Source organism: Larimichthys crocea, chromosome XII, assembly GCF_000972845.2.
Source record: "Larimichthys crocea isolate SSNF chromosome XII, L_crocea_2.0, whole genome shotgun sequence".
Lineage (NCBI taxonomy): Eukaryota > Metazoa > Chordata > Actinopteri > Sciaenidae > Larimichthys > Larimichthys crocea.
The window spans coordinates 20,089,385-20,105,926 of record NC_040022.1 but is presented as its reverse complement, the minus strand read 5'-3'; the positions used below and the strand labels follow the sequence as shown (position 1 = coordinate 20,105,926).

At 41.4% G+C, this 16,542-nt stretch overlaps 2 protein-coding genes across 4 annotated transcripts in view; both read right to left on the bottom strand.

Annotated features, from left to right (window-relative positions):
• Nucleotides 1–287: 287 nt before the first annotated feature.
• Nucleotides 288–3,606, bottom strand: si:ch211-195b15.8 (uncharacterized). The gene is made up of 5 exons (XM_010756653.3): nt 3,436–3,606; nt 3,185–3,279; nt 2,632–2,791; nt 2,358–2,481; nt 288–1,424 (listed from the first exon to the last, which is right to left on the bottom strand). The coding sequence occupies exons 2-5, from the start codon at nt 3,275–3,277 to the stop codon at nt 608–610; spliced, it is 1,194 nt and encodes a 397-aa protein (XP_010754955.3). The 5' UTR covers nt 3,278–3,279; nt 3,436–3,606; the 3' UTR covers nt 288–607.
• A 3,386-nt stretch (nt 3,607–6,992) lies between these two features.
• The window catches only part of ap2a1 (adaptor related protein complex 2 subunit alpha 1), a 26,819-nt gene continuing 17,269 nt past the window's right edge, over nt 6,993–16,542 (bottom strand). The window contains exons 14-22 of one of the 3 annotated variants that reach the window (XM_010754257.3): nt 13,556–13,618; nt 12,115–12,177; nt 11,026–11,108; nt 10,586–10,675; nt 10,222–10,345; nt 9,649–9,765; nt 9,493–9,562; nt 9,061–9,195; nt 6,993–8,862 (exon numbers count right to left, since the gene is read on the bottom strand). In XM_010754257.3, coding sequence (XP_010752559.1) covers nt 8,785–8,862; nt 9,061–9,195; nt 9,493–9,562; nt 9,649–9,765; nt 10,222–10,345; nt 10,586–10,675; nt 11,026–11,108; nt 12,115–12,177; nt 13,556–13,618 — 823 coding nt within the window. In that variant the 3' untranslated portion in view covers nt 6,993–8,784. The remainder of the gene's footprint in view (nt 8,863–9,060; nt 9,196–9,492; nt 9,563–9,648; nt 9,766–10,221; nt 10,346–10,585; nt 10,676–11,025; nt 11,109–12,114; nt 12,178–13,555; nt 13,619–16,542) is intronic. The other 2 variants (XM_010754258.3, XM_010754259.3) reach the window with 2 other exon arrangements.

The following is a 16,542-nucleotide window of genomic DNA, read 5'->3' as shown; positions in this document are numbered from 1 at the left end:
GTGTTTTATGGTGCATATCTACAAATACATTTTCATTTAAATTAGAATAAACCACTCCAAGAGCTATAGGGGTCTCTGAGGTAATCTGAGTATCTGGAAAACTGAATTACACTAATTCTGTCTGGGTGGACCATGTCCAGTTATAGACGTTTGAAGATTTTCATGACTAAAAGAGAAGTCTTTACCCACTTTCATATCTGTTAATACGCTTGATTTTAAGTGCACAGCTCTCTAATTTCTATCAGGTCTCTAAATCAAAGCCTCAGGCTGAGAAAAAGGCAACAAGGAAAGGTTGAAATGTCGTCTTTAATCATCAGTAAATGCATCTCAAGACAATTTATGCTAAAGGTTTCTGTCTTACGTGTACAAATGACAAGATAAGGTGACCAAGTTTTGTTCAGTATTATTACATTATATTCAGCTCTGCAATAAATAAATAAATAAATAAATGAATGAATGAATGAATGAATGAATGAATGAGAGACAAAGGTTCTGTTAGACCTCCCATGTGGGTGTATGCATCATGCGTGTGGGTTGGTTCCTCTTGACAAACATGCACAGATATAAACAGAAAGGACAGTGGCTCCTGCACCCCCATCCAGCACTCTCAGCACCTGGACAGCAGTGCAGGCTGTCCCATCCTTACAGGGTGGACAAACACCCCTCCCAGCAGCACCCTCTCCCCCCAGTCCAGCAGCTTGTTGAGGGTGAAGCTGAACGGTGACAGCAGGCCCTGCTCCTTCACTTCAGCTTGGCTGCACTTGCTGTGGGGGAGGCTCTGGTCCCCGTTGGTGTCCTCTGCCTGCCTGTAGAAGCAACTGTTATTCTGTGTCTTTGCCTCAGGCCACTCTCTCATCTCCCTATCGTGGACAGTTTTGGACTTGCTGCACCTTGCTTGCTGGCTGCTGCTTGAAGGGGAGGTAGGGCAGATTCCCAAAGGGATCAAAGAGAGGCTCAGGTTTTTGCGTTTCTCTAGTACAGAAGCAGAGCCTGCTGGGAGTTGTAGGTGTGTGGGCTTTGCTGCTGGTTCACAGAGCCTTGGAGGCGATACCTCACATGGCACCTGGAGTTGCTGCTGGTTTTGACTGAGGTTGAGATGAAGAGTCCGGAGTTTCCCTGACCCGTTGCCTCTTTCACCTGAAGGTGAGTGTCTCTGCAGTGTATCCTTTCCGTGGTAGAAATCCTCTCCGTGTGCCTGTTTGACCTCCGCTAAGCCACTGATGAGACTGTCAGCCTGATGATTCATGTTCTGACTGCTGTGAGTGTGGTTAACACTGTCATTGATAGATGGCGGGCGATTATCCAGCTGCTGAATGAGGAGGTCCCCACCAGAGGCCTTCTGGGTCAGAGTGCTCTGGAAGTGCTGCAGCTGACCCAGGAAATTGAAGTTTGGGGATATGGAGGGCCGACGCTCTTTCACAAACCTTATGAGGGGACAGACAGGAGGCAGGTTAAGACTACAGGTCTTCTACAGCTCACATACAGACTCTGGTTAATCTTCTACACTACAGTGTGGTCAGACAGTAGTTATCTGTTTCTTCTTTGATTAGTGCAAAATGAGAAATAAGAATTGACATGACACAAACAAACCAACGGAACAGGGATATGTGAAAAGAAGAACAGGAAATGTGACAGCAGGAAGAATGAAAAGAATAACACTGACAGAGCTGTCCTGTTTCCATGTGATTCACTGTCATGTACATGATGTGTTTAGGATTTACCAAGGGGACGACTGCTCTGCTCTAAACAACCTCATTATATGACCCTGGACAGTGTGTGACTTTTTCAAGTTGTTGTTGTGCACACGCCCGCATGTCAGCAGGGCTGAGCTGTGCACATGCACACGTGTGTGTCAATGGACTTCTATTCATATAGCACTTCGCATTTAAAGTGGTTTTAAACACTTGTCGCATCACGTTCACACAGACAGACATGTGAGGGATAGAAGGCATTATTTCATGTCTAGAATTAGCACAACCTATTAATATACTTATATTTAGTTATGTTTATAATGATATATTTAGAGGGACAGCTCATGTTTTCCCAGGGAGGGGAGCTGCTGGCCCTTCTGCAATTTCCACCCATGTGTCAATCCAAACAACTTTTAGAGTGACATGTCTGTTGCTGTTGTTTGTATCCTTCAATAAGTTAGTTATCTATACAGTTATATAACTGGAATAGTTACAATTCAGAGTACTTGAACTGCTGTTGTGTTTGACCAACAGACAGGACAGACGTATTTGTATTATCTTTATACTTTATGTTTAGGTTTTCAAATCGGACCTATTAATGGAACATTTACAACTCTGTTTCACAACACATGGCTCAAACCAGGCTGCAGTATGTGTGTGGCGTACCTGTAGGCATGGTCCAAGTCCATACCCAGGCTGTACATGATGTAGGCGACGGCCAGAGCCGGGGAGCGAGAAATTCCTGCAGCGCAATGAACCAACACAGAGGCCCCAGAAGACATGGCTGCATCTGAACACACAGCACAGTGAGACAGTAAGTCCAACTGCAGAGACAGCAACAAGCAGCACCATTCAAATAGCTGCTTTTATCAATATGATCAATATGTGTGTTATGCAGATTGGAGGAAATGTGCTTGTAAAAGGGGGAGTGAGTCCTGACCGATGAAGTGCAAAGCCTGTGGGATCCAGGGCAGCAGGTCGTCCCACAGGGAGTCATCAATAGGGATGCGAAGATATCTGGAGCAGGGCAGAAAGGAGGGCTGGGGGCTACAGCGGCTCACACTCAACACGTAGGAAATACCCAGAGAGGCCAGCCGGTCCTGTGCATACACACACAAACACGTACACACACAAACACGTACACACACAAACACATACACACACAAACACATACACACACAAACACATACACACACATGGAGCTTGTCTGTTGGTAAAGTGATGTCATTGTATTCAGTATGATGCCAGTCATACTTCAGTAAGCTCTGACACTACTGCTTCATATCAGTAGACTGTATTGTACTTGTTATTTCACCACGTTCCACTGAGATGAATATGGAATGAATTGCATGCATGAATGCATCAGTAAGACAAAATAATTTATAATAATAACAGAAGTCATAATGTTACTTTAGTGCACGCTTGGAGCATGAATGAGAGCAGTCAGGTTAGGGTCCGGGATGTGAACAGGCTCTCTGTGCTCCACATCTTACCTGCGTCACGTCGCTCTCCGCTCCGAGGTAGAGCCGCGGCATGATGACAGACAGCGGAGGCCGCTCCGCCTCTCTCTCCCGGGACCATACCATACCTGCAGGACAACATGCAGCACAGGTTAGGTTCACAATGGTCCAAATGTCGATCTGCTCTATCAGAACTCAGCTGCCGTCAGAAGCGACTCTTGCACCGTCAGCACTCACAGCTGAGACAGCAGCTCACGTCAAATATGACATGTCATGTTACTCACTGGAAGTGTCCCTGTTTAAAGTCCTCGTCCTCCGTCACTCACTCCGAGCTTTGCACACTCGTTCTGGTCAAAGTGTCCTCTGCTGCTACTGCGTGCTCCGTGCACACCGTGCTCTCTCAAACTGGCGTCGAAACGATGAGCTCATCCTCTTTCCAACAACAGATCTCGATTGGATGATGTCATCTTCAGCCAATCTGCGCCTTGCCTGACTTCGACATGCGCACAAGCATCTCCGCTGTATCAGGGAGCCCCTCGGAAGCTTTGATGGAGCAGAAGAAGGCAGGCTGTTTGTGGCAAGGCGGCCTTTTCCATCATACATATATGAACATAAATACTGAGCACATCATGGTACACAACAGCTGCTTTCTGTCAGTTTGAACCCTTACATAATCGTTCTACAATCACAGAAATCATAAATAGAATTCAAAACATCTAAAATTCAATTCTGACTAGATTCAATTTGTCTTAATTTTTATTATTTTCTACATTGGAGATGAACACTGCATACTGCATAGATATCACTCCTTTACCTTTTTCAAGTGGCTCATAACCTGCTTAGTACATACATATACACACACACACACATATATATATACATTATAGATATATATATATATATATATATATATATATACACATATATATACATACACATATATATATACATACACATATATATATATATATACACATATATATATATATACACATATATATATACATACACATATATATATATATACACACACACACACCATTTTGGATATGCAATCCTAGTTTGCATATTAGTTTTTAATTTCAATTCAATTTTATTTATATGACGCCATATCATAACAAAAGTTATCTCATGACACTTTTCATACAGAGCAGGTCTAGACTGTACTCTTCCTAATATTATTTACAGAGACCAACAATTCCACCATGAGCATGTTTAATATGAAACCCGAATTAGCATATTACCATTTTTTGGAAGATATGTAAATGTACATTTGGACAATTTTCACTTTTCCATCCACTTCTTAAAAAATAATTAAAGGACTTATTTTACAGCAGAGACCCCGATAGAATAAAGCACTGATCACCTGCACACAGTACTTTTGTTTTATCTTCAGGCTGCTCCTCAAGACATGCAGTTACACACAACTTGTCTCTATTTTATCCAAATCCCTGCAAACATTTGAAACTTTCACAAGATCAAATCAGGGAAACAGAAGAAATTAGCTGAGAAGCTTCTGCAGACTACTCAAAGCACTTTACAACACTTGTCACATTCACCCATTGACACACATCCATACACTGATGGCAGAGGTTGCCATGCAGAATCATCAACTGCTCATCAGGAGTTATACAGTGCTTCCTATCCAAAGCGTTCACAATGACACAAAGCTCATTTATACACATTTGCACAGTCATCTGGAGCAATTTGGGGTTTAGTATCTTGTTTGAGGACAGTTAAACTTGACTGAGGAGAAGAATCCTGCTAGACAACTCACTCTACCACCTGAGCGAGTGCTGTGTTTCTTATGTCCATTTGAGTTTTGCACTACCAAACACTGCAATGAAAACCAGACTATTGGTCTAGAGGTGTTACCGGGGAGTGACTCTGAAGACGTCAGAGCAGTAGCAGTCCCTACAGACTACAGGCCAAAGAGGATGTGGGCTAAAGTAGGACACAAACAAGAAGTCCATCTAGGCCAGTAAGTGTGGATAGTTTCCATAATTTATTTCCAGCTCAGTACAGCAAACTGCAGCTAAGCTGAAACCTGAAAATAAGATCACTATTTTAAGTATCAAAGTTTTTCAGTCAACTCAGCACTCAAACAGCATTTATTCTGGTGGTCTTGTAGTATTCCTACAGACAAATATGGTGGACATTGTGGTTGAAAGTGCACTTATGTGCAATGTGTGAGGAAAAATGGAAAGTGACTGTTAATGTCAGTGTGGACTGTAAGCAAGAAGAGTGCACTGACAGTTACAGAGAGGATATGATAGTAAGACTGTAGTGCATAAATGCACATGTGAAAGTTCAGTGTAAAGGCCACAGGCTGTGGTCTACAGAGATGTAAAAAAAAACTGGTCACCAGATTCTCTACAAATGCATGTATGCTGTACACAAAGAGCACGTTACAAGGCTGAATGCTGGACCAATCAATACAAAGTTGTTCCAAGTGATAACCTTTATCCCATTATGAAACATTTCTATCTTGATGTGTGGAGTCTTTTCCAGGATCACTCTCACAGTCAATACTGCAACACTGGAAGGCAAAGCCTGTGTGATTAAGGAACTCTTTGACATGTTTGCCAGTCTTAAACCGAGAAAGATGAACATGGAAACCTGGGCCTTAACTTGTATTTAGATTTAGATTATTACCTTTTTAACTGTATCATTATACAGTAAATTTACCATTCAAGTGGAATAAATGATTTTATGTGGGCGGCTGTGACTTGGAGGTAGAGTGGGTCGTCCACTAATCAGATGATCGGTGGTCCTCCAGTCTGCATGTCGAAGTGTCCTTGGGCAAGATACTGAACCTCAAATTTCTCCTGAAGGCTGAACCATCAGTGTGTGAATGGTTATCTCCTCAAACTGATGAGCAGTTGGCACCTTGCATGGCAGCCAATGCCATCAGTGTGTGAATGGGATATGTAGTGTTAAAGAACTTTGAGTGGTCGGAAGACTAGAAAGGTGTTATATAAGTACAGTCCATTTACTGTTTACCATATAAAGTGAAAAGACTTAACACATTTCCAATATTCAACACTAGACTTTACAGCTAAGGTGAGGGACAAATAAATTGAGCAACCTTTGAAACTATACAATCTTTAGCAATAAGTACTTATCTTGACAGACATCCAGCCAGAAAAGTCAGTTTGTCAGGCTTAGAGTTGGATGTCTTCAGCATAACAGTATTAAGAGATACCTTCAAATTTGATCATGATGTAACCTCAGGAAAGCAGATATATCAATTTACAAATAAAAAAAGGTGTGGCTGTGGCTCAGGAGGTAGAATGGGTAGTCCACTAACCAGATGATCTGAGGTTTTATCCCCGCCTCCTCCAGTCTGCATGCCCTTGTCCTTGGGCAAGATACTGAACCCCAAATTGCTCCCTTTAAGTCGCTGTGGATAAAAGAGTCAGGTAAATGTTTTAAAAGGCCCAAATACAGAACCTTGAGGAACCCCACAGGAATGGACAGACTCTTCAGATGTGTAGGGACCAAGCAACAGAAAAACACAGACCCACCCCATTAGTCTGGATGCAATGATCACAGCATGAAAAGCTGCACTCCCTTTCATATATTATACTGATATAGGAGAAAAATATCATACATACTGTCCAGTAGCTACAAAAGAATTTGTTATTATGTGATATAACGCAAGGCACAAGAAGTTTCTACAGCCTAAGGTATAGGCTATTAATGCTTATAGACAATAATACTCATATTACTCAGTGACGAGGGAGAATCTCAGGCTCAATCATGTTGACCAGCTAATGCATAGAAAGAAAGCTGTTGTCATCATTGTGTATGAATGTGACACACCACAGGAGGCGTGATGTTGGATATATGGCATAGTTTTACTTTCACATTTTTTCATTACAGAGTAACTCTTAATTCTAACACAGGTATTGGACAGGTTCTTAACACCGATACATGAGGCTGCATTAGCTAGTGGATACTGCATAGACACACCCACACACAAACTCACATACACTCACAGAATGACAAAATGACTACATTTTCCACAACAAAGTTCAATGTCCTGTGATTGCTGTGCAGCCACAGAATGTAATGTGACCATGTATTAGAAATGTCTTTAGGCTTTTTTTTTTTTTTTTTTTTTTCTTACCTGCTTACAGCCACACACACATTCACACACACATATAGAGTCCCCTGTAGTTGTAATGGACATCTGGGTGTCATACATCCTATCCTCTCTCACGACATCAGTGCTTGTGCGTGAGAGGAAGCCTGGGAAGAGTTAAAAAACTGTGGATCCAAACATTTTCAGCTTGTTGGACATCTGTGTTCTCTAAACGTGTATTGTAGTGGTTGTGTGTCAATTGTGTGTGTTGGCATTGATCTCCTCTATAAATGCTTGGCTGCAGGCGCAGGAATATGAATGTATGCATATGTACATCAGACTATTCTGTGTCTTGCCTGGAATAAAATCAAACATGTTGGTGCTGGAAAATCAATAGGACTCTATATAAACACTGGTGCTGCAACCTCAGCCACCACCAGCATCCTTTAAGATGGAGGTGCCTACCATTGAAAAGCTAAGAGAAGCAGCTGTGTGATGATCTTCATTAGAGGTGGGGAACTTAATCAGATATGTGTTAGTCCTCATAACTAAAGTTTTCTTTCTTGTAAATGTTTGGAAATGCTTATAATAAAGCAGAAATCTCACAGACAAGACTGTTTTTTAACAGACTGTCACTGACTGTGTTTTAATACGAGTCTCCTCCCTGTACCCATCAGCTACATAGTGTCCATTCTGTGCTATCCTCCTGCTGGGCGGCTTGGATCAGATAATCTCAGGCCTTCTAAACCAGTATGATGGGAATGTCTCAGAAAGCAATAAAGTAATACACTGGCACATATTTACATACACATCAAGAACATAAAGAAGTGTACTCGTTCATTGAAATTAATTACTACAGGGCTTCAGGAGTGGGATCAGGTGATAAAGTAGGGGGGTTCATGCCGGAGGGCCTCAAAGAGGATCCAAAGCACATTTTTCAGTTGGAATGCTTCACAGAAATTAGTGGGCAAAAGCAGCACAGATCAGAGTGCTGGACCCTCAGGTCTCACTTCATCAGTCAGTCCTACCAGAACCACTGTGCGTGTGAGTGTGAGTGTGTGTGAAAAAGTGTGTGAATGTGCAGCGCGGGGGCGAGTGCATGTGCGTGATCAACAGCTTTACCAAGTTGACTTCAAGGAATGTTCTAGCAATTCAAATAAAATCGCACACACACAGAGTAAGGATGGAGCAAAATGGGACCCCAGTACAACCATGGGACACACACACGCACGCACGCACGCACGCCGCACGCACGCACGCACGCACGCACGCACGCACGCACAGGTAAACACCAACAAAATCAAGAATATAGCATCATGTTAATAAACAAGAAGAAGATGAACTGGAATCAGAATCTGGGACAAGAATAATGACAATAATAATGCCGCTGCTGCTAGCAGTGGCTGCTTTTTCCCTTATGTAGGTTACAACTTTTTTTTACTCAAAGATTCTTTGTTGGAGGGAGGAGGAAAGGTGTGGCAGGAGGGCTCGAGGGAGAGGTCGCTGGTGGGGATGGTGGGAGTACTGGTCATGGTAGGTCTGGACTCTAGAACTGTTCGGCCAGCAGCTCGCAGAGACGCCTGGACACAGAGTCCTTGCTGCAGCGCAGAGTCAGACGGTACATCTGCACACAGACACACACACACGCAGACACACGCACAGTTAGGAGAAGCCATTTTCAGGAATTGTACATTGCTCCTGCTAACAACAAAATGAGGCACCAAAACTAATCAACATTAACTTATATCTCTGGTATTTACTAAGTCAAAATGATTTAGTTATTCCAAACATTGAGCGACTTTTTCCTAAGTGTGTGTCGTACCTGAGCCTGGGCATTTGGTTCCAGTCTTAGCAGACAGCCAACCTGCTGGCCCTTAGTCTGAATCACTCCAGCACAAACATAGTTCTCCGGGTTTGGATCGACGTTGTCCAGCAGGGCCGTTCCTAGTCCCAGTAGCTACAGGCAAACACGTCACCACCATGGATTAGCAAACACTTCGAAACTAATTCAACTTTGTGTTAGTTTACTTTCAACTGTAAATGGAAAGGCAGCGTAGTCAGAACTGTTTGGACAGGTCATCTTTTTTCTTTGGCTGACTGAACAAAGACAAATATGAACATGGAACGTTAGTAACAGAATAACAAACAAAGCATGAGTGCTTTAGTGTTAGGTACAGTACAGCTTGTATTATCATTTATTATTATGGATGTGGAGATCAATGATGATGACAGTAGAATGAGCTCGTAGACATACCTTAGCCTTAAGTACTTCAGTGTCCATGCTGTGGTTGGCCTTAAATATCTTTTGGGCTTCTTGCTGAGGCCTGAAAAGCATTCACATAATAGACTTTAGCTTTAGAAGGGAATCTAACACACACGCGCACGCGCACACACACACACACACACTTACTGGCTAAGCTGTTTCCAGCGCTGGAAGAAGTCATGTGAGGTCATCTCAGTTGGCTGGAAGAACTTGTTGATGGTGACAGGCAACTTGAGGGTCAGGTTCTGCAGCGCTCCACCATATCTGAGGAACACACACGTTGCTGCACATGTAGAGTTGCTTCGGATACTAAAATCAGCTTTTGTATTGTTTCTCTCGCTGTAGTTATGAGGTTGCCACTGTGACAAGTTGAATTATCATTTCAAAGTACATGAACGCTTCACAGAGTTTAAGTAGCAGACACATCTCAACATCAACTGTTCAGAGGAGACTGTGAATCAGAGCTTCATAGTCAAATTACTGCAAAGAAACCATGACTGACATAGACCAAGAAGAACTGCTTGGACCAACAAACACATGAATGGACATTAGACCAGAGGAAATTTGACTGTCAAATTTGAGATTTTTGGTTCAGACGTTGTGTCTTTGTGAGACTAAAAGAAGTTGAACAAATGGTATCTACACGTGTAGTTCTCTCTGTGCATGATGTGGAGGTGCTGCTGGTCACCATTGCAGTTTGGGTTGGTTCTATGAGCTCACCTGAACTTGATGTTGAGCAGTGGGGCATCAGAGAAGTCAGTCAGACACTCGATGTTGAGGACCTGTTGGATCTGAGCTCCACCCTCTACCAGTGGTTCCACTGGTTTGGTCTGAACATTGAGCTTTGGCCAGCTGTTAAGGACCATCAAGACATCACGCAGAAGTTTTCTGAGCTGCAGCATGGTGACACTGATTTCAAACATATCTGTGATATTTCTTCATTCATCAGCTGACATATATGCTCAGTGATATATCTCAAAATAACTAATATTGGCCAAGTCTACTTTGAATCCAGAGACTCAAAGTAGACTTGAAATGGTGAGCCCATTTTATGCTTTGAAACATGACTGCACAGAAAAGATATGAGACTGGAGCTCCCCAGGACAGCTGACTGTGGTGGTGAAGCTGGCAAACTGCACTGATGTCTTGTTACCGTAGAATAAGTACATTCTCCCTGAGAGTGAGAGAGAGAGAGAGAGAGAGAGAGAGAGAGAGAGAGAGAGAGAGAGAGAGAGAGACAGAGAGACAGAGAGAGAGAGAGAGACAGAGAGACAGAGAGAGACAGAGAGACAGAGAGAGACAAACAGGTCATTCTGTTATATTAACATCTGCATTTTATGGAGCATTCTGAGTTCATAGTCAAAGTATCAAATATGTCAGAGCAATCCACCTGGCAACAAACCACGGAGTGTTGACAACATGAATACAACAAAGACCATTTATCATCATGCTGCTTGTCATACAGTCGTGAGGGTGCCACTCTATGATCATGGAAACTCAGTACAACATCTGTAGACAACTTACCCAGATTCTGGCGATACTCTGACTTGATGCCGATCTGTAGCAGTTGATTCTCAAACAGAACTCCATTATTCTTGCACACAAACCTGTAGCATGAAAGCATTTAAATGGTTAGTCAACACCTTTAACTAAACTGTCACTAGGTACTGGTGAAACAGTTCCTAGAACATGGAGACACTCGACACAATGTCCCAACAAATGTGACCCAGTCATGTTATTACTATGGGTGCACTGATCTGTCAGGCACCAATCAGAAGATAGTATTGCATCAAGGATCATATCATGTTGGTATTCATATCACTAACTTATTCATCCTTTGCACTTTATTTTCACGTGCACACCCACACAACAATGACTGAGTGAGTGAATTTTGATTATCATTAATGTCATTCATCTTCACAGTGCACTCTGCTTTTCTTAAAGAGAGAGAGATCTCCCTCTCTGCCTTCATTCCAGGCTCTTGAGAACTAATTCAGTGAACACAATTCTGAACTATCAGGATGCATTTCTCTCTTACTGAGACAATGCTGGGGGAGAATGAGTAACTCAACCATCTAATTGCTTGTGGCCTTCATTAAAGATCAATAAATATCGTGAACTATTGGTCAAAACAAAGAAAAAAAGGCTTTGTGAATATAAGATGAACTCAATGATATGCGAGATATTATTGATTGTGAGAGCAGAGACACAATGAGCCTGCAGCTTTGTTATTGTCCTCAGCTCTGATGGATTAGTCACAATAAGAGCTGTGATGTCATGACGCCCTGTTTCTCAGAGTCTACAAGAGGTCGAAACTTCAGAGACATAGACAGGAGAGACAAACCTACGGTAAAAACAGTCATCCAACGCAACAGAATGAAAAGAATCTCATCTGAAGTTTATAGTTCATAGATGAAGGTTAGACTTTACTTCTTTTGCAACATCAGGACTGGATCAGTTCCAGATATTATTACAGCACTATTTTGGTCAGATGGCTGCACTTGACCAAAACTCAAACCAGTAAATGGAGTTTAGTCCCAGTTTACTGGATGTACAGTAAGTGGTTATGTTTCTTGACACATGACAAAGCTTACGCACAGAGAAAGAGCTTACTTGTTGAGAAGTTCGTCTGCCTCAGACAGAGGAGGGGCAGGATCCTCAGAGGGAGGAGCAGAGCTGAGAGACCACAGGACAGCAAAGAGATGAAGAGCCCACAGGACAGAGAGATGGATACAGACAGGCAACAGGACAAATGAGGAATGATTGGATGAAACAGAAATGTGACATCCATTCAACACAGCAAGTGTGATTACGGTTGGTTAAGAGAAAGATGAGAAGAAATAAGGATAAAAAGATCAAATGCAGAGGTTAGTAAAAGCAGTTTATGCAAAATGATACCATTACACAGTGAGGTGGTGCCTGCTGGTACTTACACTGCATAACAAATATGCATCCAGTGCACTGTGTATGGATTTGGACAATTTCTACTGTTGTTGTTCTGTACTCAAGCACAGGGAATAATATATGAAAGTATCCCCATGAGGGGAAAGTGCAGCTTTGATTCACATCATTGTCCTATTGCTCTCTTTTGCATCAGCATACAAAATGAGTCACAATGCTTCAGTTTACATACAGCAAGCAGCACTTTGACCTCAGCGAGTTCAGTTTGAGTCGAGTCAAAACAACAAAAAAAATTATTCACTGTCCAAATGCGTACAGATTGCACTCTGCTGACACTGTCCACATGTTAAGAAGCACATACTGTATGTAGTCTACACAAAGCCTGATGCCATTAACGTTTTGCTGCCAAAATAATGTGTGTATGTGCACATTCTTTGGGGTTTGAATCTTGCAGCTTCGCGTGACATACACAATTAAACTATACGCAATGTCTACTTACTCATCAGAAAGTGTGTTTCCATCCATGTTTCATCTGCATTTTCAATTTGCACTTCAAATGTAGAAACATGAACTGAAATACTGCAGAGTTTGGCCATGGACAAAAACCTTTTTTAAATGATACATTATTTAAAAAATAGCATTGTTTTTTAGCACTTGAGCTATAACTGGACCTCTTTTCATTATTGTGCCCCCTTCCACAATGATTTAACTAAAAAATATATTTTTTTTAACTTGCTAATATTCCCATCACAGGAGTGGATACAAAGACACGATAACTTACATTCACTTTAGCAGATGATGTGTTTCAGTTCTGAAAAGTTGTGTTACCTTTTTTTTCATGGCTCTGCCAGACTATTGTCCTGCTTGCAGTGAGTTGCAGCAGTATACAGTGTGTATTGTGTGTATTAACATGTACAGAACAAGTCAGCTGCTTTTATGTAAACCTAAATAGCTGACATGCATCAAGCCAGCCACTCAGTGTAATAATTATAATAAGAATAAGAATAATTTTCATTTTATTTAAAAGTGCTTAGTGTAGTGTGTATTACTGATGACATTCAAGACAAAAAGGCCTGAACTCTAGAAAAACTCTGTGGAGCTGGCATAGATGTATTTTTCTAGAAGATTCTGTAGTTTACTACTGGGCCCTTACTCCGAATCACCAGAACCCTCCACCAATAGGGAGTCAGAGGTCTCTGTGGGCTGTTCCAGATCTCTGTCAATGTCCAATCACGGTAGAGGACAGGAGACAGACACACATTCAAATCAAAAACACACACACCCATACACACACGCAGACACCCCACCCGCCCACACACACACACACACACACACACACACACACACAGGGAAATGGAGAGAAGGGAAGGAGAGAAAAAGACGAAAGACAGTCACATACACAGCAAGATAAAAAGACCAGACAAGATCAGCAGACCTGCCAACCATGAAGACTGAAAACGAGTCAACAATGTGTTCTGCTTTATGTGCACACACTGCTCTCATATATATTATACATATACATATATATATTGGGATCCCAATAATAATGTGAATTATCTTGTGTAGATGTTGTAATATCCTGCTCTGACCAGCTGAAATCACCATTTCTGTCACCAGCAGGGACAAAACATTACAACTGAGATGGGCTAAAAGTGTCTATCTGGATATTGTATCCAGGCTGAACTATTTCCATGCCAAGCTCTTGGTAACTTCTACAGAGGAGCAAATATCCTGTGAATATAAGATGAACTCAATGATATGCGAGATATTATTGATTGTGAGAGCAGAGACACATGAGCCTGCGCTTTGTTATTGTCCTCAGCTCTGATGGATTAGTCCACATAAGAGCTGTGATGTCATGACGCCCTGTTTCTCAGAGTCTACAAGAGGTCGAAACTTCAGAGACATAGACAGGAGAGACAAACCTACGGTAAAAACAGTCATCCAACGCAACAGAATGAAAAATCTCATCTGAAGTTTATAGTTCATAGATGAAGGTTAGACTTTACTTCTTTTGCAACATCAGGACTGGATCAGTTCCAGATATTATTACAGCCACTTTTTGGTCAGATGGCTGCACTTGACCAAAACTCAAACCAGTAAATGGAGTTTAGTCCCAGTTTACTGGATGTACAGTAAGTGGTTATGTTTCTTGACACATGACAAAGCTACGCACAGAGAAAAGAGCTTACTTGTTGGAGAAGTTCGTCTGCCTCAGACAGAGGGGGCAGGTCCTCAGAGGGAGGAGCAGAGCTGAGAGACCACAGGACAGCAAAGAGATGAAGAGCCCACAGGACAGAGAGATGGATACAGACAGGCAACAGGACAAATGAGGAATGATTGGATGAAACAGAAATGTGACATCCATTCAACACAGCACATGTGATTACGGTTGGTTAAGAGAAAGATGAGAGCAATAAGGATAAAAAGATCAAATGCAGAGGTTAGTAAAGCAGTTTATGCAAAATGTACCATTACACAGTGAGGTGGTGCCTGTCTGTACTTACACTGCATAACAAATATGCATCCAGTGCACTGTGTATGGATTTGGACATTTCTACTGTGTTGTTCTGTACCTCAAGCACAGGGAATAATATATGAAAGTATCCCCATGAGGGGAAAGTGCAGCTTTGATTCACATCATTGTCCTATTGCTCTCTTTTGCATCAGCATACAAATGAGTCACAATGCTTCAGTTTACATACAGCAAGCAGCACTTTGACCTCAGCGAGTTCAGTTTGAGTCGAGTCAAAACAACAAAAAAAATTATTCACTGTCCAAATGCGTACAGATTGCACTCTGCTGACACTGTCCACATGTTAAGACAGCCATACTGTATGTAGTCTACACAAAGCCTGATGCCATTAACGTTTTGCTGCCAAAATAATGTGTGTATGTGCACATTCTTTGGGGTTTTATCTTGCAGCTTCGCGTGACATACACAATTAAACTATACGCAATGTCTACTTACTCATCAGAAAGTGTGTTTCCATCCATGTTTCATCTGCATTTTCAATTTGCACTTCAAATGTAGAAACATGAACTGAAATACTGCAGAGTTTGGCCATGGACAAAAACCTTTTTTAATGTACATTATTTAAAAATAGCATTGTTTTTTAGCATGAGCTATAACTGGACCTCTTTTCATTATTGTGCCCCCTTCCACAATGATTTAACTAAAAAATATATTTTTTTAACTTGCTAATATTCCCATCACGGGTGGATACAAAGACACGATAACTTACATTCACTTTAGCAGATGTGATGTGTTCAGTTCTGAAAAGTTGTGTTACCTTTTTTTTCATGGCTCTGCCAGACTATTGTCCTGCTTGCAGTGAGTGCAGCAGTATACAGTGTGTTTGTGTGTATTAACATGTACAGAACCAGTCAGCTGCTTTTATGTAAACTAATAGCTGACATGCATCAAGCCAGCCACTCAGTGTAATAATTATAATAAGAATAAGATAATTTTCATTTTATTTAAAAGTGCTTAGTGTAGTGTGTATTACTGATGACATTCAAGACAAAAAGGCCTGAACTCTAGAAAACTCTTGTGAGCTGGCATAGATGTATTTTTCTAGAAGATTCTGTAGTTTACTACTGGGCCCTTACTCCGAATCACCAGAACCCTCCACCCAATAGGGAGTCAGAGGTCTCTGTGGGCTGTTCCAGATCTCTGTCAATGTCCATCAGTAGAGGACAGGGACAGACACACTTCAAATCAAAAAACACACACACCCATACACACACCCAGACACCCCACCCGCCCCCACCCACACACACACACACACCACACCCCACACACAGGGAAATGGAGAGAAGGAAGGAGAGAAAAAGACGAAAGACAGCACTCACAGCAAGATAAAAAGACCAGACAGATCAGCAGACCTGCCAACCATGAAGACTGAAAACGAGTCAACAATGTGTTCTGCTTTATGTGCACACACTGCTCTCATATATATATATTATATATATATATATATATATATATATATCTATATATATTATATATATTATATATATATATATAAATTATATATATATATATATATATATTATTATATATAATATATAATTATATAATATATATATATATATATATTATATAAATATATATATATATATATATAATATATAATA